Source organism: Podarcis muralis, chromosome 13, assembly GCF_964188315.1.
Source record: "Podarcis muralis chromosome 13, rPodMur119.hap1.1, whole genome shotgun sequence".
Taxonomy (NCBI): domain Eukaryota; kingdom Metazoa; phylum Chordata; class Lepidosauria; order Squamata; family Lacertidae; genus Podarcis; species Podarcis muralis.
In genome coordinates this window covers 8,576,734-8,603,744 of record NC_135667.1, presented here as the reverse complement: position 1 = coordinate 8,603,744, position 27,011 = coordinate 8,576,734, and the positions used below count along the sequence as shown (strand labels likewise).

At 40.7% G+C, this 27,011-nt stretch overlaps 2 protein-coding genes across 2 annotated transcripts; both read right to left on the bottom strand.

Moving 5' to 3' along the window:
- Positions 1-873: 873 nt before the first annotated feature.
- LOC144325223 (vomeronasal type-2 receptor 26-like) lies at positions 874-12,607 on the bottom strand. Its single transcript, XM_077917838.1, has 7 exons — positions 12,507-12,607; positions 8,543-8,683; positions 6,795-7,086; positions 5,586-6,449; positions 4,130-4,357; positions 3,301-3,427; positions 874-1,775 (listed from the first exon to the last, which is right to left on the bottom strand). Exons 1-7 carry the CDS (start codon positions 12,605-12,607, stop codon positions 874-876), a joined length of 2,655 nt encoding a protein of 884 aa, XP_077773964.1.
- Positions 12,608-14,855: 2,248 nt separating this feature from the next.
- LOC114583572 (vomeronasal type-2 receptor 26-like) lies at positions 14,856-20,711 on the bottom strand. Its single transcript, XM_077917837.1, has 5 exons — positions 20,421-20,711; positions 19,168-20,031; positions 17,739-17,966; positions 16,895-17,021; positions 14,856-15,757 (listed from the first exon to the last, which is right to left on the bottom strand). Exons 1-5 carry the CDS (start codon positions 20,709-20,711, stop codon positions 14,856-14,858), a joined length of 2,412 nt encoding a protein of 803 aa, XP_077773963.1.
- Between the last annotated feature and the right edge of the window lie 6,300 nt (positions 20,712-27,011).

The following is a 27,011-nucleotide window of genomic DNA, read 5'->3' as shown; positions in this document are numbered from 1 at the left end:
AGACTCTCAGAACTTTAATTTTAGTTAACATGTTTCTTTATTTAAGGAAATATAATTTGGAATTAAAGAACAGAGTAATATAAGCTAAATCAGTCCCATATAAGAGAATAGGAAGTAATTCAAAGTTATCAAAGCCACCATTCATTCCACACTTTCCAATGCATTTCTCTATTGCTTCCCTACCCACAAAACTCCATTTTTATTCATAAGTTTCTTGCTTTACGGCAGGAGTCAGTAACATTTCCCCACAGTTGGCCAGACTGATCATTTCCCCAGGCCTTGAGGGCCAATGTTTGGTACTTGAAAGGGGCCACCAACCCGTCTGTCACTGGGTGTCAGAAGGCAATGAGTCTTTTAAACAGATAGCTACAAAGAGGCTTGATCAATGAGGTGGAAGCAGTTTCTCTATCAAAAACCAAGCTCCCCTCCCCCTGCATCCATTTTATTAGCACTTTAATGGAAACTACCACCCTCCCCCCGCCCGGAAAGTTGTTCCTCGCTCCTGAGCTAAGGTGACAGAGGATTTTAATCTGCTATAATTTCACAACACTAAACTTTCCAAAATTGATCCCACCAAAGAGTATCACACCGGAGGAGGTACTCAAAGTAACCACTTTAATACTAGTTACAGATAGGTAGCCGTGTTAGTCTGCCATAGTCAAAACAAAACAAAATTCCTTCCAGTAGCACCTTAAAGACCAACTAAGTTAGTTCTTGGTATGAGCTTTCGTGTGCATGCACACGAAAGCTCATACCAAGAACTAACTTAGTTGGTCTTTAAGGTGCTACTGGAAGGAATTTTTTTTGTTTTCACTTTAATACTAAAATCCCTTCTGTATAACAATGGAAGAGAAACAAGAAGGAAGGTTGAATTTACATCCTTCTCCTTATCAGTTGCTCCCTGTTGTTCAGCTCTGGCTTCAGAATAATGATGTAGCATTTAGGGGCAAAGATGCAGACCAACAATCCAGCACTGGAGGACAAGATGGAGAAGATCTCCACCACCACCATGGATTTCCCTTTGTTGCTCAGGTAGGTTGGGACAAAAGACAACCAAACACTGCAAAACAGCAACATGCTGAAGGTAATGAACTTGGCTTCATTAAAACTGTCTGGCAATTTGCGAGCTGCAAATGCCACAATGAAGCTGGCAATAGCCAGGAGGCCCATGTAGCCCAAGACACAGTAAAACATGGTCACTGAGCCTTCAATACATTGCACAATGGTTTCTTCCATGACCGAGTGCATGTCAAGAGCAGGGAATGGTGGAGAGGTCATCAACCACCCAGTACAAATAATCACTTGAACGAGGGAGCAGGAAAGGATAACAGAATTGGTCAGTCTTTTCCCCATCCACTTCCTCATACTGGACCCAGGCTTGGTGGCCATGAAAGCTGCAACTACGGTGATGGTTTTGGCCAACACACAGGAAACTGCCACAGAGAAGATGATGCCAAAAGTTGTTTGGCGAAGAAGGCAAGTCATTTTGCCAGGGTGTCCAATGAATAGAAGAGATGAAAGGAAGCAGAATATGAGGGTGATGAGGAGACTGTAGGTGAGACCCCTGTTGTTGGCTTTGACAATGGGACTGTCTTTGTGCTGAATAAACGTTGCAAGCACCAATGTTGTGATCAGGGAAAAAGAAAGAGCAAGTGAGGCCAAGCTGATCCCTAAAGGTTCTTCATAAGAAAGAAAGTTGATAGTTTTAGGGATGCATCCATTTTTCTTCTTGTTTGCATACTGATCTTCAGGGCATCTGAAGCAGTGAGCCATATCTGACAAATAGAAGAAAGTTAAACTCCATTTGCAATTCATCTGTGTTTTTTGCCTACTACGAAGCCATTATTGATCCTGCTGATCTCTTTTGAACCTTCCTTACGGCAGATAGCTGGTTGTATATTTGAATTACCCATTGCTTTCCTGTAGAATCTGACATAGGTTTGATTAAATCATTTTAAGTAGCCATGCTGTGCACCCAGCAGGGTGGGGGTCTTTGACCAATGGCACCAAGATGGCAGAGTTAGTGGAACCTTGGTTTTTTTGGGTGGACAGTTAACTGTGGGGGGGATGAATTTTGCTCCCATATTTAATTGTCTCCAGGTTAGGGTGTTTTTGCCTTTCCTTCCAGTAGCCATTGCTAGGCATTCTAAAGCCTTTATCAAAATGATGGGCAGAAACTCACATCAATAAGGCAGACTGTAAAGGGCCTAATGAGTGATAAGAGAAAGGCATGCCACTAGGTCCGATTGGGCCCAGTGTTGCCTATTTCCACCCACATACATATGCAGTTCCCTACTTGGAACTTGGATGCTTGTCTTGCCAAATACAAAGTTCCAACCTTGTTCAGCTCTGAAGGATGTTGAGTACATCATCAAGTGGAATGCCATTCCATCATCAAGTGGAATGCCATTCAAACAGCAAATGCTGGTTGTAATTAGTGCCATGATATTTCCTCTTCCCTAAAGCATAATGGATAAGGTTCTGACCTAATTTCACCCATGATGATGTCTAGCATGTTTCATTCTGACTACACACATCATTTGCAAATCTGCAACTTTTGTACCATTTTACTACTTGACTTGACAGCTTCACTTAAATTATGTGTACAATGAAATCTTAATTTTAGATCCACCTGCATGGGATTTCACCAGGCTCTTTGGTTTTTGTAGGCTTTGATGAGATGTTAGTGGAAAGTAGCAATAAATTATTCACACCACTCCAAGGTGGATAGTGTGGTGCACAGCATAGTATGTATGTATATACAGTATGTATGTACAGTGGTACCTTGGGTTACATACGCTTCAGGTTACAGACACCGCTAACCCAGAAATAGAGCTTCAGGTTAAGAACTTTGCTTCAGGATGAGAACAGAAACTGTGCTCTGGCAGCGCGGCAGCAGCAGGAGGCCCCATTAGCTAAAGTGGTTCTTCAGGTTAAGAACAGTTTCAGGTTAAGTATGGACCTCCGGAACGAATTAAGTACTTAACCCGAGGTACCACTGTGTGTATGTATGTAATTAAATATGTAATCTATAGTTGACCTCTTTTGTAATGTTCTATTTTGAAATATTTAAGATAACATTTTAATTTCCTGTTAATTATGCTGTTTTGACTATATACTTTGTATTTGACTTTCTTTGGAAATGTTTGATTCTGGATTGCTTTATTAAATATGCTGTAAACCACTTTGAGATTTTTCTTAAAAATATAAAGCTGTATAGAAATGAAACAAATGATAATAATAATTTAACTTTTTCCCACAGAGATTTGCTATTCTTGTACAATGAAAACTGTCACATACCATTCTGGTTTGAAATCTTCCCTTCTGGACATGGAGTACAATCATAGCAGCAAAATTTCTGCCCTTCCTTCCTTTTCTTCTGATAGCCCGCATGGCAGTAGTCATTGCACACAGAAATTGGCATCCCCTATCAATAAACAGGAAATAATTTCAGAAGGGAGAAATCTTTGAAGGAAAATTTCAGCTTCTAAAGTTCAAATAAGAAAGGTGATCTCTCATCCCATAAACATTGGCACAGGACCGCTTCTTCATATATAGTCCAACCATCAGCCCCTTTGTATTAAGAAATTGGAATGAAAGAGGCAAATACAAGATACAGATAAAACTAGGGCCATTTCAGAAATCAGAAACTTTATAATGGAAAGACCATATGTGACAGATATTCAAAACTTATGTCACTCTCCTAACCATATCAGTATTTAGTAAGACTTTATTATTATTATTATTATTATTAATTCTGCCTTTAAGGCCCCATACTCAAAGTGAATGAAACAAGTTAACCTAAAAAGTGATGCATACTCTGCTCCACAGGCTTAAGAGGCCATTGTACAAGTCTTTTAAACAAGAATTTAGTGGAGGAGTATATCAGTGTGCTCATAAATCCGAGAATGTGGGGCCCACAAGTAAACCCTAGAGTAATACATGCCAATTTCTAGGGGCCAAGTTCCCTTCACATACACCCTCAATAAAATAATTGAGGGGCCTGCCCTCTCCCAGAGGTGATGGGCACTGCTATTCAAAAGGTGTTCATGAGCAATCGATTATGCAGGGTGGGGGTTACCCGCCCCAGTATTTTATTCAAGTTGGCACCCCTGCCTAGATTCCAGACCTGGTTAAAATCATTGTGCCATAAAATCATGTCCTCATTAATGATGAATTCTTTTCCATCATCTGCATCAGAATCAACCCATCCAATCTTCAATCGAAGGAAGGACCTGTTTGGGAACGTGACTATGTTCATGATGTCAAATCCCCCTCCCACTTCTCTTTGATCAGTAAAGGACACGGTTTCTCCAGCTGAGTTGTTAAATGAAATGTCTTGAAGAACAGTGTGCAGCTAATAGGAAGAGAAAATGGAGTTGAATGGGAAATAGCATAAATGAGATTTTGAATAAAGTGCCATGGTTTACAGAAACATTTCTTCATGAATCTTATTTGGTTATAGTAACGTAGCTTCAGTTAACAAAGAACATGTGTGAAATATCTGTGATTTTGACACAACAGATAGAGTCTTTATTATGCATTGGAAGCCTTTTTTATTCATCTCTAATATTCCTTTCCCTTTATTTTCTCCTTTAGTTGTTCTTTCTCTCTCTTTTCTTCTTCTTGTTTCTTGTTTCCTTTGAAGTCCTATATGTGGGGTCCTTGCTAAGGTCCACGGATTAACTGATCATGGGGTGGTGCTTGGTCATGGCGGACCCTAGGTGCGAAAGAGGGAAGTATTTGCCCCCCCCCCCCGAGTGAGAGGCAGGGAGGGGAAAGTAGGGATCTCAGGTGAGAGCTGTGAATTGCCTCTAGGAGAGGACTCCGATTTCTACCTGTTTTGTATGTAGTTTTTGAAGTTGTTATAGTATGATGAAAAACTATAACAAAAAAATATTTGGCAGAATTAAGTACATAAAGTGCTCATATTTGTCTTTTTCAGTGAATACAATTTTCCATACCTCTGGATCCTAATGTAATAAAGTCCTATTTTTGTAAAAAAAAATCTTATTTAAAAAAATAAGTAAAATAAAGACAGCCAAAATAAATACTATTATGACAGGTTGAAAGCAGGACACATTTGGACATTATAATTGAACTTGTTATTCCAAAACATAACAAAAAATATGATTTTTTGCATAGAGCTGTTAGGCTGGTTTATATGTATAAGTTGGTGCAATCAAAGTTACTATTCACCAGATTTTCTCCAACCATTCAGATATTATTATTATTTTGTAGTCCCAGCAGCAGTTATGAGGTTGAACATTATTTCCTGATTATTTTCTGGCATACCATCTTATCATTATCATAATCATAATCATCGTATATTATTTATACCACAGCCGTCTGGCAGGGTTGCGACATCCACGCTGGGAGTCTTCCAACACTTATAAAAATGTAATCAAACATTAAAAACATCTCAATACAGGGCTGCCCTCAGATGACTTCTAAATAGCAATAGTTTTATTGTATAACCAAGCAATAATGTTTTAAGTCGCAATTGTATATAAAGTTTTCTGTTACATGACTCTGGTCATGCAGATAATGGTAAGTTTTGCTTCCATTCATTCACAGAACATTACCTGCCAAGGCTCCAGATCCTGAAGTTTTAATCTTTCACTTTTCCCCATTCCTCTCTGCTTGGATCTACGTGAGTGAATGTTATGCAAGGCATGAGCCACAACATAGACACCATTATAGATACTGTAGCTGTGACCAGTCATGCTCATTTCAAACAGAGACCTTGGAAGACTCTGCAATCTCTCCTCCCCAGTACACATATCACTGTCTTCCAATGGTACATCGAAATTGGGAAGAATACAGTCAAATGCTTGCTCCCAGAAGCCTTTGATGAAACCATCTCCCTGGCTCTGGGAAGGCTTTATGCTTTGAAGAAATGCCTTGAATGCTGGAAGATTTTGGGAATGAATTGTGAAGGAAAGGGAACCCTGGAATAGCAGAACATTCCAAACCTTAAGAAGACCCATAGATATGAAATCTGTCTGTGCTGTAAAGATCCATACCTTTTTAAATGATGTGTTTTCTTTATTTGTAGGATCTGGTAGAAATATAATAAGTCTCAATGATATTATTGCCCGAGATTCTCCATAAACAATAAGTATAGTGACTTTATTGTCTCTTATTTTCACATACATATTTAAAGCAATATCATGCATTTCATCCACATTATCAAAGTGGGGTTGTATTGAAATTATTTGTGTAAAGGCTGAGCAAATTCCATTTTGAGATAGCAATGGCTCCAGGGTCTGCAAGAAATGGTCTCCACTGTTATCGTTCAGAGCAATGAGTCCGATCCACTTCCATCCAAAATGCTTAAGCAAGCGGATAATCCCAAGAAACTGGTGGGCTTCATTGGGCACCATGCGGTAAAAGGAAGGAAGCTGTCTTGCATCACTCTCCATTGGGGGAAATGAACCATATGCAAACTGAAAGAAAATGTGAATATAATCTCAAATCATATGGAAAACATTCATCCTGTAGCATTTGGCTTTTTATTCCACAAATTCTAAGCTCTCACATCCCTAGAAATAAAACAGAAAAGGCAATCTAGAAGGAATATGGGAGAAAGATGCAGGCTTGTATAGATCTAGATTTTAAATTAAGGATCATGACTAAGGTAGAGGCAATAATTTTGATGAGTCTGTTCTGAGTAAAACTGCTGAGTAGAATACTTCCCAATAGGTTTGCTCTGGGGAGAACAAACATGGAAGCAACCCAGAGAGGCAGAAAGAAAAGATTATCATTGGCCCCTTCATACCGGTACCTCCTACCTGTGGAATCTTATAGAGACCTAATGTGTCTGCCATATGGAAGGTGGTACCATGGCCAAGTCCCCCAATGGTGGATATGAGGGTTTTCTGAGTGTCACATTTGTAGTTGGGAACAAATGTCTTCATTTTGAAGAGGAGGTCAAGAGTCGTGCGGTAGGTCATCCTTGCATCATAATAGCTGTCATAGATGTGGAAGCCAAGTGTGATGTTGGGCAAGATGTTGGGATTCTCATTGACTTCTTTGACAGCAAATGCCAATGTTAGGACGTGCTGATAAAATTTTGGCACCATACTGCAATCAAAGTAAATTAGTTACAGATATGAACATACTACAATATTGGACGTCTTCTGTTTCAAACTGAAATGAAAAGATTTCATTTGTAATTAGCACATCTATGCTAATAAAATCCATACTGTCTAATGATCAGGGCATTACTGCTTTGCATGATACTTTCACACACCTGCTGTTCTTCTATTGCTTGACATTTCCATAACAGTTGATCAAGAAAAAAAATGAAATAAATCTGTTTCTCCTTAAGTAGGCGACAACTTCATTTAACCGAAAGCTGCAAAGTTATACAGACTTACATGAAAGTCCCATTGAATTCTGATAGCTTTTTTTATCAGTATACAGCTGTGGTTTGGGCAGAAAGTTTGCTTGCACATTAGAACCACAGGTTCGAGGTGTGTAGGCTACTGTAGCCAAGGACAGTCATTGATTCTGTGGTGCATCAGAAGGAAAGGGGAGTCAGATGGCAATGGACTTACCTTCACACTGGAAGACACAGTTGGTGGCAAAATTAGTCTCCTATTTATTTAGGTTTTCTAGCCCAATGTCAGCCTCTCTGGGCTACTGCCCCATTTTGACAATCTCAGGTTTCCCTGTGCTATCTAACCTGAACTAGAATCATAGAATCATAGAATCATAGAGTTGGAAGAGACCACAAGGGCCATCGAGTCCAACCCCCTGCCAAGCAGGAAACACCATCAGAGCACTCCTGACATATGGTTGTCAAGTCTCTGCTTAAAGACCTCCAAAGAAGGAGACTCCACCACACTCCTTGGCTGCAAATTCCACTGTCAAACAGCTCTTACTGTCAGGAAGTTCTTCCTAATGTTTAGGTGGAATCTTCTTTCTTGTAGTTTGGATCCATTGCTCCGTGTCCGCTTCTCTGGAGCAGCAGAAAACAACCTTTCTCCCTCGTCTATGTGACATCCTTTTATATATTTGAACATGGCTATCATATCACCCCTTAATATGATTAATCGTTTCCAGGCCTTTGACCATTTTGGTTGCCCTCCTCTGGACACTGTCGCAATCCCTGTCAGCCTCAACACAATTCAACCAATTTCCAAAACCCTACATATAGGATAACTTTCACCATGATGTAAAAATTTACCCAAGAAATCAATTCAAGCCAGCACACAATGAAACTTTAAAGGACCTTGAATAAGAATAGGTGGTAGTATATTTGTTTGCATTTTCACCCTTCTCCACCCCACTCCTCACAATAGGTATACTGTAAAGCAATTGTAAATACATAATTTGATTCAAATAAACTCTGACAGTAGCTAGGTTTTAAAAAATATAGAAAGAAAGTTTTCTTTTATTCCAGTATTTAGGCAAATTATGGCTCCCATTTCAGCTTGAAAATGTCAGTGATAAAAGAATCCCTCTTTAGGATTCCTGTCAGAAAGACATTAAAGAAAGGAGAGGGAAATCCAGAGGAGGAATGGAAAAGTCTTACTATGAAACATCAAACACATTCTTTGATGGTTGTTCCTTATACAAAATTTCATAGAAATTGTAAACGCTCTGAGAAAGAACTCCACCAATGATGAGTTCACCTGGCTGGTACCACTCGTGTGGAACAGGAAAAGGATTATTCCTGGGACAGCGGATAGAATTAGAGATAATAGGAACAGGAGTTATTAGAAACAGCAACACCAATAGCAGCAACATCCTGACAGCCTAGCTTATGATAAACATTTCATCAACGGGTTACAAATACATTCCTTGAGAAGTAACAGAAATTATATTGTCCTAAATTGAATTCATAGAGCCCTGTCTGTCTCTCCCCCTACACTAGCTCTCCATAACATATGAGCTTATTTTTTAAACACTTTTAGGCTTGCTTGTTGTTGTTTTTTCCCTTCAGGAAGCCAACTGGGAATTTGGCCTGGTGAAGAAATTGCAGTGATTTGAGTAATTACAGAATAGGAATATTAATTACTTATTCAGAGTTTAGAGTAAGACTTTTATTTTTTTACTCCCAATCCTGCTGCTTAGATGAAAGAAAAAAGTGGCAGAAGGGTTTTTCCTTGGTGTGCTAAGAACAACAGGAAACTCTGAGTGAAGACACTGTCATCAGGATATAAAGGAGCAGTTATAAATTTTGAGATTAGGACCACTTCTCTACTCCAGTTGTCTTCAAGGAAATGGGACTCAGCACTTCTCAATAAGATCAAGGTGCAGGTGGCTCTGTGGGTTAAACCACAGAGCCTAGGACTTGCCGATCAGAACATCGGCGATTCGAATCCCCGCGACGGGGTGAGCTCCCGTTGCTCGGTCCCTGCTCCTGCCAACCTAGCAGTTCAAAAGCACCTCAAAGTGCAAGTAGGTAGGTACCGCTCCGGCGGGAAAGTAGACGGCGTTTCCGTGCGCTGCTCTGGTTCACCAGAAGCGGCTTAGTCATGCTGGCCACATGACCCAGAAGCTGTACGCCGGCTCCCTCGGCCAGTAAAGCGAGATGAGCGCTGCAACCCCAGAGTGGAAGTCCCAGAGTGGACCTAACAGTCAGGGTTCCCTTTACCGTTATACTTTAAAGGTAATGAAAGGTATAAAGGTAATGAAAGGTATAAAGGTGATGAATTGCTATGGGAAGTACAAAACCTGCCAATGCAAGGAAATTTCTTCCCGGGTCTTCAATAGCAACCAGTCAAAAGGTCATAGCCATGCTCACTAAACAGGAAGAAAAAGGTCAACCTGTAAGCAAGAAACATTAAACAAAAAGAGGATTGGGTGGGTGAAGCTCCTTAGCTGACTGCCTGGCTGCTACCAGCTCCACCCCCTATTTACAGTGGTGCCCCACAAGACGAATGCCTCGCAAGATGAAAAACTCGCTAGACGAAAGGGTTTTCCGTTTTTTGAGTCGTTCCGCAAGACAAATTTCCCTATGGGCTTGCTTCGCAAGACCAAACGTCTTGCGAGTTCTTGCGAGTTTGTTTCCTTTTTCTTAAAGCCGCTAAGCCGCTAAGCCGTTAATAGCCGCTAAGCCGCTAAGCCGCTAATAGCCGCTAAGCTGCTAAGCCGTGCTTCGCAAGACGAAAAAACCGCAAGACGAAGAGACTCGCGGAACGGATTAATTTCATCTTGCGAGGCACCACTGTATATGACTGGCCCCACCTCCCAGCAGTGTAACTTGACTGCTGAGGCTGGGCATGAGCCTCCAAAGAATAACACTGAGAGGCAGGCCAGCCCATACAAACTGGTGAGTTCCCCGGGGTCCGAAGCATTGCATGCGATCCCGTAAAGTGCACCCACAGTGTAAAGTGTGAGTGCTCATTATCAAATTGTTACATATGCATTCCTTGAATGCAGCATCAAGAATTGAATAGGTAGATTTTCTTATAACCACTTTCAGACTTGCTTCTTGTTTTCTAGTTGCTTCTGGGGAAAATCTGCTCTGGATTTTTCCACTGCTCCACTGCTCTGGAGTTTTGACCTGGTGAAATAATTGCAGTGGTCTGAGTAACTGCAATGTAGGATTATGAAATCCTACCCTTCTCAATAAGATCAAGCTATAGTTTAAAAATGAATAGGACAATTCAGTTGCAAGAACCAACAGGAGCTATTGGTATATTGGAGGGGTGGGCTTTCATTTTCAGCCTGACTAATGAATTCTCTTCTGGGTAACCTTCCATAAACTTTAAGACTTTGGTGAGTGGGACCAGAAAGGGAAGGCCACAGAGACCTAATCTAAATTTTCATAGGGTTTCATGTCTACTTTATACTGTCTGACACCTTCATGTTGCTCTGTTCCCTATTCAGATTATCACAAAACATTATCAGAATTCAAGGTCATATTCTGGGTAAGAAAAACCACTGAAAATATGAAGTAGAGCAGGGGAGGCATAGTTAGTGGTTGTTGTTGTTGGGGTTATTATTGATGATGATAATAATAATTATTATACTTATTAATAATAATAATAGGGACGCAGGTGGCGCTATGGGTTAAACCACAGAGCCTAGGCCATGCTGATCAGAAGGTCAACGGTTTGAATCCCCGCGCTGGGGTGAGTTCCCGTTGTTCGGTCCCTGCTCCTGCCAACCTAGCAGTTCAAAAGCACATCAAAGTGCAAGTAGATAAATAAGTACTGCTCCAGTGGGAAGGTAAACAGCGTTTCTGTGCGCTGCTGTGGTTCGCCAGAAGCAGCTTAGTCATGCTGGCCACATGACCCGGAAGCTGTACGCCGGCTCCCTTGGCCAATAAAGCAAGATGAGGACCGCAACCCCAGAGTCTGCCACGACTGGACCTAATGGTCAGGGGTCCCTTTACCTTTACCTTTAATAATAATAATAATAATAATAATAATAATAATAATAATAATAATAATACATCATATATATGTAACCCCAGAGTGATATTGTGTAAGATCATGGGATTCTCATTGCCAAGGCAAGTCTGTGCTGGTAGAATTTTGTCACCATACTGCAAAGGACGTTAATCAATTCACAGATTCAGAGGAAAATTTCTAATGAATAAACTCAACAAACCACAGTGACCGAATGACTTTTCCTTGGTAAGCTAATGACAACAGGAAATTCAGAGTGATTTCATTGGGTAAACAGGAGTGCTAAATTTTGAGATTAAGGCCACTTCCAATGCCATTTCCCTTTAAGATGTGGCAACACTTTTGGAACTGCTAATAACTTTAGGCATTCACAATAAGTTTGTTCTTTTAGATGCCTGTTGAAAACAGTTGGGCCTGATGAGCATTTACTGTTCCCAACCCTAATCCTGTGGAAAGCCATCTAATTAGATTTTAATTTGATCCTGACCTGTTTTTAGGAGGTAATTTCATTACTGTTTGATTTTATACCCATGCTATATATTTTATGTTAGCTGCCCTGAGTCTGGCTTCAGCCAGGGAGGGTAGGATATAAATAAAAGTTGTTTTTTATTACTATTAGTATTATTATTCTTTTTGTGGGACCATCCAAACATATGATTTGTTCTGTCCTGTTCTTAAATCTGTGGGGCATATATTGTGGTTCGAGGACCCGACCCCGGTGAAGTGAAATGAAGACACAAGGACACGTGATGTAAGTTAATGGGCTAGGAAAAGGCCACAACTTTATTGGTTACAGCATTTAAAAGGTATTGGCTTAGGCATTGGATCGAAACAAGTGGGTTCTTCACCAGTAGGTGGAGCCTGTCGATGCCAATCCGACTATAGGCTCACCCCTGCTGTCACCGAGGGTCGTGCCAAGGCCTCCCGCCAAGCAGGCATCGGACGGAATACACGACCCCCAGATTCCTTTAACGGAATACCCCTAAAAATTGAAGGCATAGGCGATGGCCACACCTAGCACTTCCACACAGCGCAACACATTATTCCAATGCCTAACCGCCACCCGAGCTAAAGGCTCGCCGCCAATACCCTCAAAGCTGCAACCAATCCCAGATGTTTTTAATGACACTAGCTAACCAGAAGTCATTCCCAAGATCTGATAGGTGGACACCGTCATCCCGGTATAAAGCTTTGTCGCTAATCCGGATACGGTCATGGTAAATCACTCGGCCATCCATAAAGCGCACCCAACGGGCTACCGCCCGATTTACGAGTTTCCTGGTTCTTTCAATGGCCATACAGTCTTGCGCACCGCGCCACACAGTTCTTTTCAAGAAGGAGGACCAGCACACTGTTGTTCTGGGACACAGGGCTGCAAATGCATTCAAGTCTCTTTTTATGCTCGACAGCAAGTCCACACTCCTTTTGTTGCCAAGGTCATTCTCCCCTAAATGAATCACCAGGATGTCGGGAGAGCCGAGCTTGTGGAAAGCCATCTAATTAGATTTTAATTTGATCCTGACCTGTTTTTAGGAGGTAATTTCATTACTGTTTGATTTTATACCCATGCTATATATTTTATGTTAGCTGCCCTGAGTCTGGCTTCAGCCAGGGAGGGTAGGATATAAATAAAAGTTGTTTTTTATTACTATTAGTATTATTATTCTTTTTGTGGGACCATCCAAACATATGATTTGTTCTGTCCTGTTCTTAAATCTGTGGGGCATATATTGCCCTACATAATGTAAATATTGTGGATGCCTTTGATGTTTCAAAGTTATTGTTCAGCAATTACAGTACCATCTTAGATTATCCCAGAAAGCGCCACCACATTGAGGAGAATATATACTCCTGCTTGATATTAGCAAACAATGCATTTAAGGTTCAAGGAAGACACTCAGAAACTTAATTTTAGTTAACATGTTTCTTTATTGAAAGAAATATAATTCAGTATTACAGAACAGAATAATATAAGGTAAATCAGTCTCATGTAAGAAATACATTTTTATAAGTGAATAGAAAGTAAATCAAGCTACTATTAATTCCACACTTTTCAATGCCTTTCCCTAGTGCATTTCTATCCACAAAAGTTCATTTTTATTATTAAGTTTCTTGTCCTAAAGCAGAAGTCAGTAACATTTCCCGACAATTGGCCAGATTGATCATTCTCCCAGTCCTTGATGGACAAAGTTTCAGAGGTGGAAGGGACAACCAACCTGTCTGTCACTGGGATTCAGAAGGCAATGAGTCTTTGAGAGGTGTATGGGACAACTAACCTGTCTGTCATCTGTCATGGATGCTTTAATTGAGGTTCAATCATTTAAAGGGTTGGAACAGATGACCCTGAGGGACTCCTCCAACCATACAATGCTATGATTTTATAATGGTGGGCAAATTGCCATAAACAAAGGATAAATGGACACATTTTAAAATCAAACATCACAAAAATAATATCAGAACAGGATAATAGAAGAATATGATGGCAAATATAAAAGCATACCAAAAAGCTGCACCTGAGTCCAATAAATACAACAAGGTTTCATGAGCAACAGACAACTTTACAAAGTAACATAGTGTTGGGTTGGAATAACGACAGACGAGTAGCGAGCGTCATGTGGGAGGCACCTCTCGAGCAAGTCTCGAGGAGTCTCTTTTATTGAATATTACATGCATTTCTACGTATGTGCTGGTTGCTGATTGGTTAACACAAGTACAAAGCAAAGGTTACATATAGGCATGAATCATCAATAGAAGAAAGGCTGGGAAAGGGAACACAGGGAACACGGAATTGGACAGGCATGAAAACCTCCTTAACTAATGATTGATATAGCAAAACTTAACAGGGCATAACTATTGTATTCCATAGATGTGGTCCAACATGGATTAAGAACAGGTCAGGATATCAATATGAACTGAACTGAACATTCTGGGATGATGAGAAAGGAATGCTTCAGCTTAGATGTTTGTACTCATGTGCAGAAGCAAATGTGTAGAAGCAAAGCTTCCCTTCAACATAGGAGTTTCACATGCTCCTAGAAAGACCTGTCTCATGATGTTCCTCAAAGTCCTTCTCCTGCAGAATCTTCTTATAAGACTTTCAAATTGAGGGGCTGGGAAGGCTGGAAGCATCCCTCCAGGGGGATCTTCTGGGAAGAGACAATCTGGAAACTCACCTTCAGCTCCTGATAGTTCCTATGATGTCCCATATGATATCAGCTGAGAATAAGGTGGGGGTGGTTTGCCAGGAATGGCCTGAGAATTGAATACTCAGCTGCGAAAAACAGGGCCCACCACCAAGTCGTTCCTCACTCCTGAGCTAAGGTGACAGAGCATTTTAATTTGCTTTAATTTCAAAACCCTAAATATCCCAAAATGATCCTACGAAAGAGTATCACCTCACAGGATGTATTCAAGGTAACCACTTTTACAGAAAACTCCCTTATATATAACAATACAATAGAATAGAAAGAAGAAGGAAGGTTGAATTTACATCCTTCTCCTTATCAGTTGCTCCCTGTTGTTCAGCTCTGGCTTCAGAATAATGATGTAACATTTAGGGACAAAGATGCAGACCAACAATCCAGCACTGGAGGACAAGATAGAGAAGATCTCCACCACCACCATGGATTTCCCTTTAGTGCTTAGGTAAGTTGGAACAAAAGACAACCAAACACTGCAAAACAGCAACATACTGAAGGTAATGAACTTGGCTTCATTAAAACTGTCTGGTAATTTGCGAGCTGCAAATGCCACAATGAAGCTGGCAATGGCCAGGAGGCCCATGTAGCCCAAGACACAGTAAAACATGGTCACCGAGCCTTCGTTACATTGCACAATGGTTTCTTCCATTACCAAGTGCATGTCTTGATCTGGAAATGGGGAAGAGGTCATCAACCACACAGTACAAATAATCACTTGAACGAGGGAGCAGGAAAGGACAATGGAGTTGGGCAGCTTTTTCCCTACCCACTTCCTCATACTGGACCCAGGCTTGGTGGCCATGAAAGCTGCAACTACAGTGATGGTTTTGGCCAACACACAGGAAACAGCCACAGAGAAGACAATGCCAAAGGTTGTTTGGCGAAGAAGGCAGGTCATTTTGCCAGGGTGTCCAATGAATAGAAAAGATGAAAGGAAGCAGAATATGAGGGCGATGAGGAGAGCGTAGGTGAGATCCCTGTTGTTGGCTTTGACAATGGGAGTGTCTTTGTGCTGAATAAACACTGCAAGCACCAATGTTGTGATCAGGGAAAAAGAAAGAGCAAGTGAGGCCAAGCTGATCCCTAAAGGTTCTTCATAAGAAAGAAAGTTGATAGTTTTAGGGATACATCCATTTTTCTTCTTGTTTGCATACTGATCTTCTGGGCATCTGAAGCAGTCAGCCGTATCTGACAAACAGAAGAAAGTTAAACTCCATTTGCAATTCATCTCTGTTTTATGCTGACTATGTAGCCATTATTGATCCTGTTGATCTATTTCGAACCTTCTTTATTGTCAGAGAGCTGGTTGTATATTTGAATTACTCATTACATTGCTGCTGAATCTGACAGAGGTTTTGTGGGTTTTTTACATTTTTTTTTAAGTGGCCATGCTGTGGCACCAAGATGACATAGTGAGTGGAACCTTGGTTTTTTGGGTGGGCAGTTAACAGAGATCCCCCCCCCCCCCGAAAAGGCATTTTGCTCCCATATTCATTTGTCTCCAGGTTAGAATGTTTTTGCCTTTCCTTCAGTAAGTGCCAGTAGCCATTGCTAGGCATTCTAAAGCCTTTGTCAAAATGATGGACAGAAAGTCACATCAAAAGGGTGGATTGTAAAGAATGAAAAGATCAAGGCATGCCACTTGGACAGATGGGGCCCAGTGTTGCTCCCCCCCCATACATATACTGATCCCTACTGGGAACCTGAATGCTTGTCTTGCCAAATACAAAGCTCCAACCTTGTCCAACCCTGAAGGATGTCGAATGCAGCTACACCATCAAGTGGAATGCCATTCAAACAGCAAATGCTGCCATGACATTTCCTCTTCCCTGAAGCATAATGAATAAAGTTCTGGCCTAATTCTACCCTGGATGATGTCTAGCATGTTTCATTCTTACTATACACATCATTTGCAAATCTAAACTTCTGTACCATTTTACTACTTGACAGGTTCACTCAGTGCTTTTTTTCTAAAAAAAATGTTTAGGGGTACTCTCCTTTTCCTACTCACTACTTTCCTAGTGAAATATTGCTCCTCACTGAGGCCAAACTTAGATACACAAAATGTTTAGGGGAAGCCACACTGGGAAAATAAGCACTGGGTTCACTTAAATTATGTGTACAATGAAATGAAATTATTTTTGGGGATGGGGGGATTACTTTCAGATCCTCCAGCTTGGGATTTCACCAGGCTCTTTTGTTTTTGAACTTATTGATGACGTGTTACTGGAAAGTAGCAATAAAATATTCACACCACTCCAAGCAGGGAAAGTGTGGTTTTCAACAGAGACTTGCTAATCTTGTACAATGAAAACTGTCACATACCATTCTGGTTTGAAATCTTCCCTTCTGGACATGGAGTACAATCATAGCAGCAAAATTTCTGTCCTTCCTTACTTTTCTTCTGATAGCCCGCATGACAGTAGTCATTGCACACAGAAATTGGCATCACCTATTAATAAACAGGAAATAATTTCAGAAGGGATAAATATTTGAAAGAATATTTCAGCTTCTGAAGTTCAAATAAGAAAGGGCTCTCTCATCCCAGAAACATTGGCATAGGACTACTGCTTCATACATTGTCCAACCATCAGCCCATTTTTGTTAAGACACTGGAATGAAAGAGGCAAAAGAAAAAATACAGATAAATCTAGGGTCATTTTGTTTACTAACTTTCAGAAATCAGAAACTTTATAGTGGAAATACCATATGTGGCAGATATTCAAATCTTCTGTCACTCTCCTAAGCCTGTCAGTATTTGGTAAGCCTTTTTTAAACTCACACTGTCTTTGAGGCCCCAAACTCAAAGTGAATGAAACAAGTTAACCTGAAACATCATCCATACTCTGCCTCACAGGCTTAAGAGGCCAATGTACCAGCAGCTTAAACAAGAATTCAGTGGAGGAGTATATCACTATGCTCATAAGTAGGAGAATGTGGGGCCTACAAGTAAACTCTAGAGTCATAGGAGCAAACTTCTAGCAGCTAAGGTCCCTTCACATACAACCTCAATAAAATAATTGAGGCGCCTACCCTCTCCCAAAGGTGATGGGCATTGTTATTCAAAAGGTGTGCATGAGCCACGTCTTGCAACTGATTAATCGGCGCAGGGCTTACCTCCCCCCGCCAATATTTTATTCAAGTTGGCACCCCTGCCTAGATTCCAGACCTGGTTAAAATCATTGTGCCATATAATCATGTCCTCATTAATGATGAATTCTTTTCCATCAGGTGCATCAGAATCAACCCATCCAATCTTCAATCGAAGGAAGGACCTGTTTGGGAACGTGACTATGTTCATGATGTCAAATCCCCCTCCCACTTCTCTTTGATCAGTAAAGGACACGGTTTCTCCAGCTGAGTTGTTAAATGAAATGTCATGAAGAACAGGGTGCAGCTAATAGAAAGAGAATATGGAGTTGAATGAGAAACGGCATAAATGAGATTTTGAATAAAATGCCATGGTTTACAGAAAAATGTCTTCATGAATCTTATTTAGTTATAGTAACGTAGCTTCAGTTAAAAAAGAACATGTGCGAAATATCTGTGGTTTTGACACAAAAGATGGAGATTTTATTATGCTTTGGAAGCCTTTTTAATTTATCTCTAATATTCCTTTCCCTTTATTTTCTCCTTTGCCTCTTTTCTTTTTTCTTCTTTTTTTCTTGTGAGGTCCTATATGTGGGGCCCTTGTTAAGGCCCAGGGATTAACTTTTCATAGGGGTGGTCATGGCGGGCCCTTGGCGAGAGACAGGGAAGCATTAGCCTCCCCAAAGTGAGAGGTAGGGAGGAAATAAGAGGGATCTCAGGTGAGAGCTGAGAATTGCCTCTAGGAAAGGACTTGGTATCCTTCCTGTTTTGACTGTAGTTTTTGTAGCTGTTATATTATTGCATGGTGAAGAACTCTAAGAATAATATTATTTGGCGAAAAGAAGTTCACAATTTAAGATGCAAACATTAATTTTTTTCAGTGAATACAATTTGCAATACCATTTAAACAGAACTTCTGATTCCTAATGTGATAAAGTCCTAATTTTTTTCTTTTAACAATAAATCAAAGAAATTAAAGACAGCCTAAATAAATACTATTACTACAGGGTGAAAGCAGCATAAGCTTGGACATTATAACTGAACTTATTTTTCCAAAATATAACAAAAATTATGTTTTTTTCCATAGAGCTGTTAGGCTTGCTTATATGTATTCTTTTATAAGTTGGTGTAATCATAGTTACTATGGACTAAATTTTTCTCCAAACATTCAGATATTCTTAGCTATTGTAGTCTTAGCAGCAGTTTATGTGGCTGAACTAAATTTCTTGATAATATTCTGGAAAACTATCTTATCATAATCATAATCATCATTTATTATATATGCTCCAGCCATCTGGCAAGGTCGCCCCATCCACTCTGGGAGGCTACTAACACATATTAAAATATAATCAAACATTAATAACTTCCCGATACAGGGCTGCCTTCAGATGACTTCTAAATAATAATAGTTTTATCAGATAACCAAGCAGAAATGTCTTAAGTTCCAGTGGTAGATAAAGTCATGCAGATAATGATAATATTTTTTCTCTTCATTCTCAGAACAATACCTGCCAAGGTTCCAGATCCTGAAGTTTTAATCTTTCACTTTTTCCCATTGCTCTCTGCTTGGATCTAGGGGAGGAAATGTTCTGCAAGGCATGAGCCACAGCATAGACACCATTATAGATGCTGTAGCTGTGACCAGTCATGCTCATTTCAAACAGAGACCTTGGAAGACTCTGCAACCTCTCCTCTCCAGTACACATACCATTGACCTCCATTGGTGCATTGAAATTGGGAAGAATACAGTCAAATGCTTGCTCCCAAAAGCCTTTAATGAAACCATCTCCCTGGCTCTGGGAAGGCTTTATGCTCTGAAGAAATTCCTTGAATGCTGGAAGATTTTGTGAGTGGATTGTGAAGGAAAGGGAACCCTGGAAGAGCAGAACATTCCAAACCTTAAGAAGACCCATAGATATGAAATCAGTCCTTGCTGTAAAGATCCATACCTTTTTAAATGATATGTTTTTCTTATTTGTAGGATCTGGCAGAAATATAATAATTCTCAGTGATATAATTGCCAGAGATTCTCCGTAAACAATAAATGTAGTGACCTTATTATCTCTGATTTGTATATACATATGTAAAGCTATATGATGCATTTCATCCACATTATCAAAGTGGACTTCCTTTGGAATTTTTTGTGTGAAGGCTGAGCAAATTCCATTTTGAGAAAGCAGTGGCTCGAGGGTCTGCAAGAAATGTTCTCCACTGTTATCATTCAGAGCAAAGAGTCCGATCCACGTCCATCCAAAATGCTTAAGCAAGCGGATAATCCCCACAAACTGGTGGGCTTCACTGGGCACCATGCGGTAAAAGGAAGGAACCTGACTTGCATCACTCTTCGCTGGGGGAAATGAACCATACGCAAACTAAAAGATAATGTACATATGTTTTCAGGTTATATGGAAAACATTCATCCTGTACCTTTTGGCTTTTTATTCAACAGATTCTAAACTTTCTAATTGCACATTTTGATTTGAGCTGTGACCAGATCAATCGCATATCCCTAGAAATAAAGCAGAAAAAGCAATCTACAAGGAATATGGGATAATGATATATAAGGCTTGTATATAACTAAATTTTAAATTATTGATCATAACTAAGATGGATGCATTCATTTTGATGAGTCTGTTCTCAGTAAAACTACTGACTAGAATACTTCCCAATAGGTCCGCTCCGTCTAGAACAAACAACCTATGGGAAGCAACCCATAGAGGCAGGAAGAAAAAATTCTCATTGACCCCTTCATACTTCTTACCTGTGGAATCTTGTAGAGACCTAATGTGTCTGCCATATGGAAGGTGGTATCATGGCCAAGTCCCCCAATGGTGGATATGAGGGTTTTCTGGGTGTCACATTTGTAGTTGGGGACAAATGTCCTCATTTTGAAGAGGAGGTCTAGAGTCGTACGGTAGGTCATCCTTGCATCATAATAGCTGTCATAGATGTGGAAGCCAAGTGTGATATTGGGCAAGATGTTGGGATTCTCATTGACTTCTTTGACAACAAATGCCAATGCAAGGACATGCTGATAAAATTTTGGTACCATACTGTAAATAAAGTAAAATAGGTACAAATATGAATATACTACAATATTGGACATTTTCTGTTTCAAACTGAAATGTAAATGTTATATTTGTAATTGATATATCTAAGCTAATAAAATCAATACTGTCCAATGATCAGGACATTACTACTTTGCATGATAGTTTCACATACCTGATGCTCTGCTATTGCATGACATTTCTATCTCAGTTGATCAAGAAAAACAAAAATGCGAATCTATTTCTCCTTAAATAGCTCACCACTTCATTTAACTGAAATCTGCAGTTTTATACACCATTATGCAAATGTCCCTATGAATTCAGATAGCCTTTTTTCTCAGTACAGTGGTAGCTCAGGTTAAGTACTTCATTCGGTCCTGAGGCCCGTACTTAACCTGAAACTGTTCTTAACCTGAAGCACCACTTTAGCTGATGGGGCCTCCCGCTGCCGCCGTAGCAAGATTTCTGTTCTTATCCTGAAGCAAAGTTGTTAACCTGAGGTACTGTTTCTGGGTTAGTGGAGTCTGTAACCTGAAGCGTATGTAACTCGAAGCGTATGTAACCCGAGGTACCACTGTATACATTTGCGGTAGAGTCAGGAAAGTTTCTTCCAAATTAGAACTACAGGTTTCAGGTGTGCAGGCTACTGTAGCTAAGGACAGTCATTGATCTTGCAGAAAGGGGAGTCAGATGTCACTGGTTTTACCTTCACACTGGAAGACATAGCTGATGGCAAAATTTGTCTCCTATTTCTTTAGGTTTTCTAGCCCAATGTCAGCCTCTCTTTCTGGGATAATGCCCCATTCTGACAATATCAGGTTTCTCTGTGCTATCTAACGTGAACTGTAGCAGTCCCTGCCTGCCTCAACAAATTTCAACCAATTTCCATATCCCTCCATAACTTTCTGAACTTACATTTTGGCCCAGGGAGTTTCACCATGATGTAACTCCTCCCATGGAGTCCCGTTCCCCCCCCCCCCAGATCAGGAGCCACAAAATAAATGGAATAATGGAAAGACAAATACCCTCATGAATGTCAGCGACAATACAACTAACCTAAGAAATTCAACTCTGTAAAGGACCTTGAATATGAGGTAGTAAATTCTAATACTCCTTCAAAAGGCAAGGAAGCTTTGGGAGATTGAAGAATGGTGTATAATTTTATCCTTTGAATATATCTGTTATATATATATATATATATATATGCAGGTTTTGGTGTCCTCGGGTGTCTTCCCGTGTAAAAGTTGGGGTGTCTAGGCGACGTTTCGACGAGGTCTCACTCGTCATCTTCAGGCTGGTGCTTTCGGCTTCTTGTTACTGGAACAGAGCAGGATCTCAGTGTTTGAGTTCCTATAAATACTGTTGAAGGTGTGGTGTATAGCCTCCAATGTTCTGGGCAGAGAGGAGGTTCCCAGGCTAGTGTGCCTTTTCTTCTTTTGTTCCTTAATTACTTGAGGGATATCTTGAGTGATTTCTTGAGTGATATCCTGAATCCCACTTAGGTGGGTCATTAGGTGTGGATTAGTTGCTCAAGCCTTTGTGTCTTGAACTCTTGAACTTTGTGAAGAGTTTTTCTGAGAAGATGGCTGTACTGCATTTGGTTGTGCTCTGGCTTGGCTTCGTGTATAGGGGCGAGCTGTGGTTTTGTGGCCTGTGCCAGCCAGATCTGTGTAGGGGTTGCGGGGGGGTGCAGCATCCGGAGGTGCCACCATGGTTTGGCTACTGGATGGTGTCTGTAATTTATCTGTGGAGAGGGTCTGGGTTTGGGTCTGGTGTGCTTGATTGGTGATGGCGTTCTGTGTGCCTCTGGATCTGGTGTCAGATTTTGTGGGGAGGGCTAATTTCCAGATGTCTGGCAAGCGGGATGTGTCGTCACGCTTGTTCATGTTGTGAGGGTGTTTCTCTATCTCGATGGCTTCCATGATTATTCTCTTGTGGTGATGTTCCATGTTAAAGAGCAATTTGGAATCTGCAAAATTAATTTCGTGTCCTGTTTCTTTCATGTGTTGGAAAAGAGAGGAAGTTTTTTCTTCTTTTTTGACGGCATTCTTGTGTTCTGCGATACGTGCATTTATTCGTCTGTTTGTTTGTCCAATGTACGTGGCTGGGCAGACTTTGCAGGGTATTTCATAGACCCCTTGGTTTTCCAACTGGATTTTATCCTTGGGGTTTCTGAGGATATTGGCTATTTTTTGGTTGGTGCAAAAGGCTGTTTTGATATTGTGTTTATGGAGGATTTTGCTAATTTTATCTGTAGTGCCCTTGATATAAGGAAGAAGGGCCATGCCATTGTTTTCTTCTGTGTCTTGGTTTTTGGGGGGTGTTTCTTTTTGGATTAGCTTCGTAACCCTGTTTTGCTGGTATCCATTGGCAATTAACACATTTGAGAGATTCTGTAACTCAGTTGTCAAGTGGTCTTCGTCAGCCAGGCGTTTGGTTCTGGAGATGAGAGTCTTGGCTACGGAGTTTATTTGTGCAGGGTGGTGGTGTGATTGTGCATGTAAGTAGCGGTTGGTGTGTGTTTTTTTCCGGTAGATAGTGTGTCCTAGGGAGCCATCAGGTTTTTTGTAGATTAGGACGTCAAGGAAGGGAAGTTGGTTGTTGGCTTCTATTTCCATAGTGAATTGTATTTTGGGGTGTAGGCTGTTGAGATGTGTGAGGAAGCTATCCAGTTTTTCCTTCCCGTGTGGCCAAATTACAAAGGTGTCGTCAACATATCTGAGCCAAAGTTTGGGTTTGTGTTCTGACTTGTCTAAAGCATTGGTTTCAAAGTGTTCCATGTATATATGCTTTCGTAGATTTTCACGGGTACAGGAATGCAGGTTTTGGTGTCCTCGGGTGTCTTCCCGTGTAAAAGTTGGGGTGTCTAGGCGACGTTTCGACGAGGTCTCACTCGTCATCTTCAGGCTGGTGCTTTCGGCTTCTTGTTACTGGAACAGAGCAGGATCTCAGTGTTTGAGTTCCTATAAATACTGTTGAAGGTGTGGTGTATAGCCTCCAATGTTCTGGGCAGAGAGGAGGTTCCCAGGCTAGTGTGCCTTTTCTTCTTTTGTTCCTTAATTACTTGAGGGATATCTTGAGTGATTTCTTGAGTGATATCCTGAATCCCACTTAGGTGGGTCATTAGGTGTGGATTAGTTGCTCAAGCCTTTGTGTCTTGAACTCTTGAACTTTGTGAAGAGTTTTTCTGAGAAGATGGCTGTACTGCATTTGGTTGTGCTCTGGCTTGGCTTCGTGTATAGGGGCGAGCTGTGGTTTTGTGGCCTGTGCCAGCCAGATCTGTGTAGGGGTTGCGGGGGGGTGCAGCATCCGGAGGTGCCACCATGGTTTGGCTACTGGATGGTGTCTGTAATTTATCTGTGGAGAGGGTCTGGGTTTGGGTCTGGTGTGCTTGATTGGTGATGGCGTTCTGTGTGCCTCTGGATCTGGTGTCAGATTTTGTGGGGAGGGCTAATTTCCAGATGTCTGGCAAGCGGGATGTGTCGTCACGCTTGTTCATGTTGTGAGGGTGTTTCTCTATCTCGATGGCTTCCATGATTATTCTCTTGTGGTGATGTTCCATGTTAAAGAGCAATTTGGAATCTGCAAAATTAATTTCGTGTCCTGTTTCTTTCATGTGTTGGAAAAGAGAGGAAGTTTTTTCTTCTTTTTTGACGGCATTCTTGTGTTCTGCGATACGTGCATTTATTCGTCTGTTTGTTTGTCCAATGTACGTGGCTGGGCAGACTTTGCTGGGTATTTCATAGACCCCTTGGTTTTCCAACTGGATTTTATCCTTGGGGTTTCTGAGGATATTGGCTATTTTTTGGTTGGTGCAAAAGGCTGTTTTGATATTGTGTTTATGGAGGATTTTGCTAATTTTATCTGTAGTGCCCTTGATATAAGGAAGGAGGGCCATGCCATTGTTTTCTTCTGTGTCTTGGTTTTTGGGGGGTGTTTCTTTTTGGATTAGCTTCGTAACCCTGTTTTGCTGGTATCCATTGGCAATTAACACATTTGAGAGATTCTGTAACTCAGTTGTCAAGTGGTCTTCGTCAGCCAGGCGTTTGGTTCTGGAGATGAGAGTCTTGGCTACGGAGTTTATTTGTGCAGGGTGGTGGTGTGATTGTGCATGTAAGTAGCGGTTGGTGTGTGTTTTTTTCCGGTAGATAGTGTGTCCTAGGGAGCCATCAGGTTTTTTGTAGATTAGGACGTCAAGGAAGGGAAGTTGGTTGTTGGCTTCTATTTCCATAGTGAATTGTATTTTGGGGTGTAGGCTGTTGAGATGTGTGAGGAAGCTATCCAGTTTTTCCTTCCCGTGTGGCCAAATTACAAAGGTGTCGTCAACATATCTGAGCCAAAGTTTGGGTTTGTGTTCTGACTTGTCTAAAGCATTGGTTTCAAAGTGTTCCATGTACAGGTTAGCGATGACCGGTGAGAGGGGTGATCCCATAGGTGCTCCTTCTATCTGTTTGTATCTTTGTCCATTGTGGATGAAGTACGTGTTGGTTAGGCAAACCATGGTGGCACCTCCGGATGCTGCACCCCCCCGCAACCCCTACACAGATCTGGCTGGCACAGGCCACAAAACCACAGCTCGCCCCTATACACGAAGCCAAGCCAGAGCACAACCAAATGCAGTACAGCCATCTTCTCAGAAAAACTCTTCACAAAGTTCAAGAGTTCAAGACACAAAGGCTTGAGCAACTAATCCACACCTAATGACCCACCTAAGTGGGATTCAGGATATCACTCAAGAAATCACTCAAGATATCCCTCAAGTAATTAAGGAACAAAAGAAGAAAAGGCACACTAGCCTGGGAACCTCCTCTCTGCCCAGAACATTGGAGGCTATACACCACACCTTCAACAGTATTTATAGGAACTCAAACACTGAGATCCTGCTCTGTTCCAGTAACAAGAAGCCGAAAGCACCAGCCTGAAGATGACGAGTGAGACCTCGTCGAAACGTCGCCTAGACACCCCAACTTTTACACGGGAAGACACCCGAGGACACCAAAACCTGCATATATATATATATATATATATATATATATATATATATATATATAATAAAAAGTATCCAGTAGCACCTTGGAGACCAAATAAGTTTGTTCTTGGTATAAGCTTTCATGTGCATGCACACGTCTTCAGATACTAGCATGCACATGAAAGCTTATACCAAGAACAAACTGCGTCAGACCAACACGGCTACCTACCTATAGCTGTAATGTAACCTTAATTATTTATTACATTTTTACCCTTCTCTTCCCCATTGTAAATACACCATTTGATTCAAATAAACTGTGACAATGGCTAGATTCTTTTTTAAAAAAATTACAGAAAGGTTTTTTTATTCAAATATTCAGGCAAATTATGGCTCCCACTGCAGCTTGAAAATGTCATTGATAAAAAAGGATTCCTGTCTGAAGGGCATGAAATAAAGGAAAGGGCAATCCAGAGGGGGAATGGAAGATTCTTACTATGAAACATCAAAAACGTTCCGTGATGGGTGATCCTTATACAAAATTTCATAGAAATTGTAAAAGCTCTGAGAAAGAACTCCACCAATGATGAATTCACCTGGCTGGTACCACTCGTGTGGAACAGGAAAAGGATTATTCCTGGGGCAGTGGATAGAATTAGAGGAAATAGAAACAGGAGTTATTAAAAACAGCAACACCAATAGCAGCAACATCCTGACAGCCTAGCTTATGATAAACATTTCATCAACGGGTTGCAAATGCATTCCTTGAGAAGTAACATAAATTATATTTTCCTAAACTGAACTCATAGAGCCCTGTCTGTCTCTCCCCCTACACTAGCTCTCCATAACATATGAGCTTATTTTTTAAACACTTTTAGACTTGCTTGTTGATTTTTTTTCTTCCCTTCAGGAAGCCAACTGGGGATTTGACCTGGTAAAGAAATTGCAGTGATTTGAGTAATTGTGGAATAGGAACATTATTTACTTATTCAGAGTTTAGAGTCTGAGTCAGACTTTTACTTTTTTTACTCCCAATCCTGCTGCTTAAAATAATAATAATAATAATAATAATAATAATAATAATAATAATAATAATAATAATGTGGCAGAAGGGTTTTTCCTTGAGGTGCTAAGAACAAGAAGAAACTCTGACTGAAGAAACTGTCATCAGGATATAAAGTAGCAGTTCTAAATTTTGAGATTAAGACCATTTCTCAACACCAGTTATCTTCAAGGAAATGGGAATTCTCTTCTGGATAACCTTCCATAAAGTTTAAGCCTTTGGTGAGTGGGACCAGAAACAAAAGAGCACAGAACACCTAGTCTAATTTAAAGAGGG